Here is a 1,702-nt window from a genome sequence, read left to right on the forward strand (position 1 = left end):
GACGCCTCTCAGACGTGGAGAGTCTTCTGGCGCCACCCACGGGCACCGTCGGAGGCCGTGTCGCGCGCAACGTCACTGTCAATGTCAATGGGCGTGATCCGGTTCGAAGCGACGTATGTTTCGGCCGCGACATGCGTTTTTGCTTCGAGTAGGAGGGCACACCGCTGTTGCATCTGGCTGTTGCGTCGCGCGACTTGCTTATTCTACAACACCTTCTCACCCGACCAGACCTTGTGGTCGACGCCACCGACCAGCTACACGCCAAGTCTCTATGCTCGTGTTGCCACCGCTGACTGCAGAAGGGTCGAACTGCGTTGGTGTGCGCCATGGCGTCCAACGACATTGGGGCTTTCTTGCTACCCGTCCGCGCGAACGCGCGTGTGGACCGGCTCAGCGACGTCTCTTAGCCATGCCATTTTACGATTTTGTGCCAACGACATATGGGGGTAGGGTCAACGGCGCGCGTTGCTTCAAAATCGCGTCCAGGGGCTCGCACTGCTTCACGCCGCATGGACCAAGCACGCGCGCAACGTTGACGCCCTCCTGCGCGCTGGCATCAGCCCGGCTGCCACCAGTCACGTACGATGATATGAGCATATATTACGCTCTAAGTTCTTATTGTTGGCTATGGGCGTAGGATGGTGTGACGGCGCTGCATGTGGCGGCCACCAACGGGTTCGAAACGATCGCTCAACGCCTGCTCGGAGCCGATGCGTCACTCGCGCGTCGGAGCGACCAAGTACACAACCATGCTACGGTGAAGCGTCTGGAGACGATGTAGAGAGGCTGTTTGCCACTGCACCTTGCGGCGGCCAACGGACACACCGACATCGTCGATCGACTGCTGAGAAATGAAGGCGACAGCGGGCTCAATTGCACCAACCATGTACTCCATCCCCCTCTGCCATTCGGCCAACCTATTTATGTATCAACTTGATACATAGGGTGGTGAAGTGCCCCTTTTCGTCGCGGCCAGAGCGGGTCACGACACAGTCGTTGCGCGCTTGCTCCAAGCCAACGCCAAGACCAAAACCATCACCACCGTTCGCGTCACTACTCGTCACTACTGAGGTACCAATGAGCTCTCACTTTAGGACGGGTCCACGCTCCTGCATGCTGCTGCGCTGGGTGGCAACACCATTGTCCTCTCTCAGCTCTCTCAGTTCTTTACATCTGTCGACGTTTGTGATGAGGTGGAGACAGCATCGCCCTGACGACTTTGACGCTAGTGCGTTGTGTAGCTCGGTCAAACGCCGTTGCATGTAGCTGCCAAGGGAGGTCAAGACGCGGCAGTCCAGTACCTCTTGGAGGTCCACGCAAATGTGTTTGCGAGAACCGAGGTATGATGAGTAGGGATTGTTGATCACATTGGCGACGCTGCAGAGTGCCATATAATATTTGTGTGCTGTAGGACGGTGCGACGTCGTTGATGCTAGCGGCGTCGGCGACGATCGCTGCAGCTCTACGCGGTGCCGAAGCCAACGCCCGGGCTTGGACCGTTGTGTGATACCTTTTTCTTTCATCTTTAAAATGTCGCTGCGGTGAGAATACAATGGTAGGTTGAGGAGGGTTAACGATCAGATGATACTGGCCTTTGCAGCGCTCTACTGGCAAAGCGTCAATGTTGACGTGGGCTAGAAGTGGACCATGTCCCAGAGTTGTTGAAATGAGGTATTCCATGCAATAACAAAGATATGGTGAA

At 56.3% G+C, this 1,702-nt stretch overlaps 1 protein-coding gene across 1 annotated transcript; it reads left to right on the forward strand.

The window, feature by feature from the left end:
• The first annotated feature begins 122 nt into the window (after positions 1 to 122).
• Positions 123 to 1,654, forward strand: SDRG_12194 (hypothetical protein). The gene is made up of 8 exons (XM_008618257.1): positions 123 to 398; positions 451 to 579; positions 638 to 739; positions 782 to 886; positions 945 to 1,043; positions 1,095 to 1,181; positions 1,242 to 1,340; positions 1,412 to 1,654. Exons 1-8 carry the CDS (start codon positions 327 to 329, stop codon positions 1,505 to 1,507), a joined length of 789 nt encoding a protein of 262 aa, XP_008616479.1. The 5' UTR covers positions 123 to 326; the 3' UTR covers positions 1,508 to 1,654.
• Positions 1,655 to 1,702: the final 48 nt, after the last annotated feature.

The sequence above is a fragment of the Saprolegnia diclina genome (genome assembly GCF_000281045.1).
Source record: "Saprolegnia diclina VS20 unplaced genomic scaffold supercont1.47, whole genome shotgun sequence".
Classification (NCBI taxonomy): Eukaryota; Oomycota; class Saprolegniomycetes; order Saprolegniales; family Saprolegniaceae; genus Saprolegnia; species Saprolegnia diclina.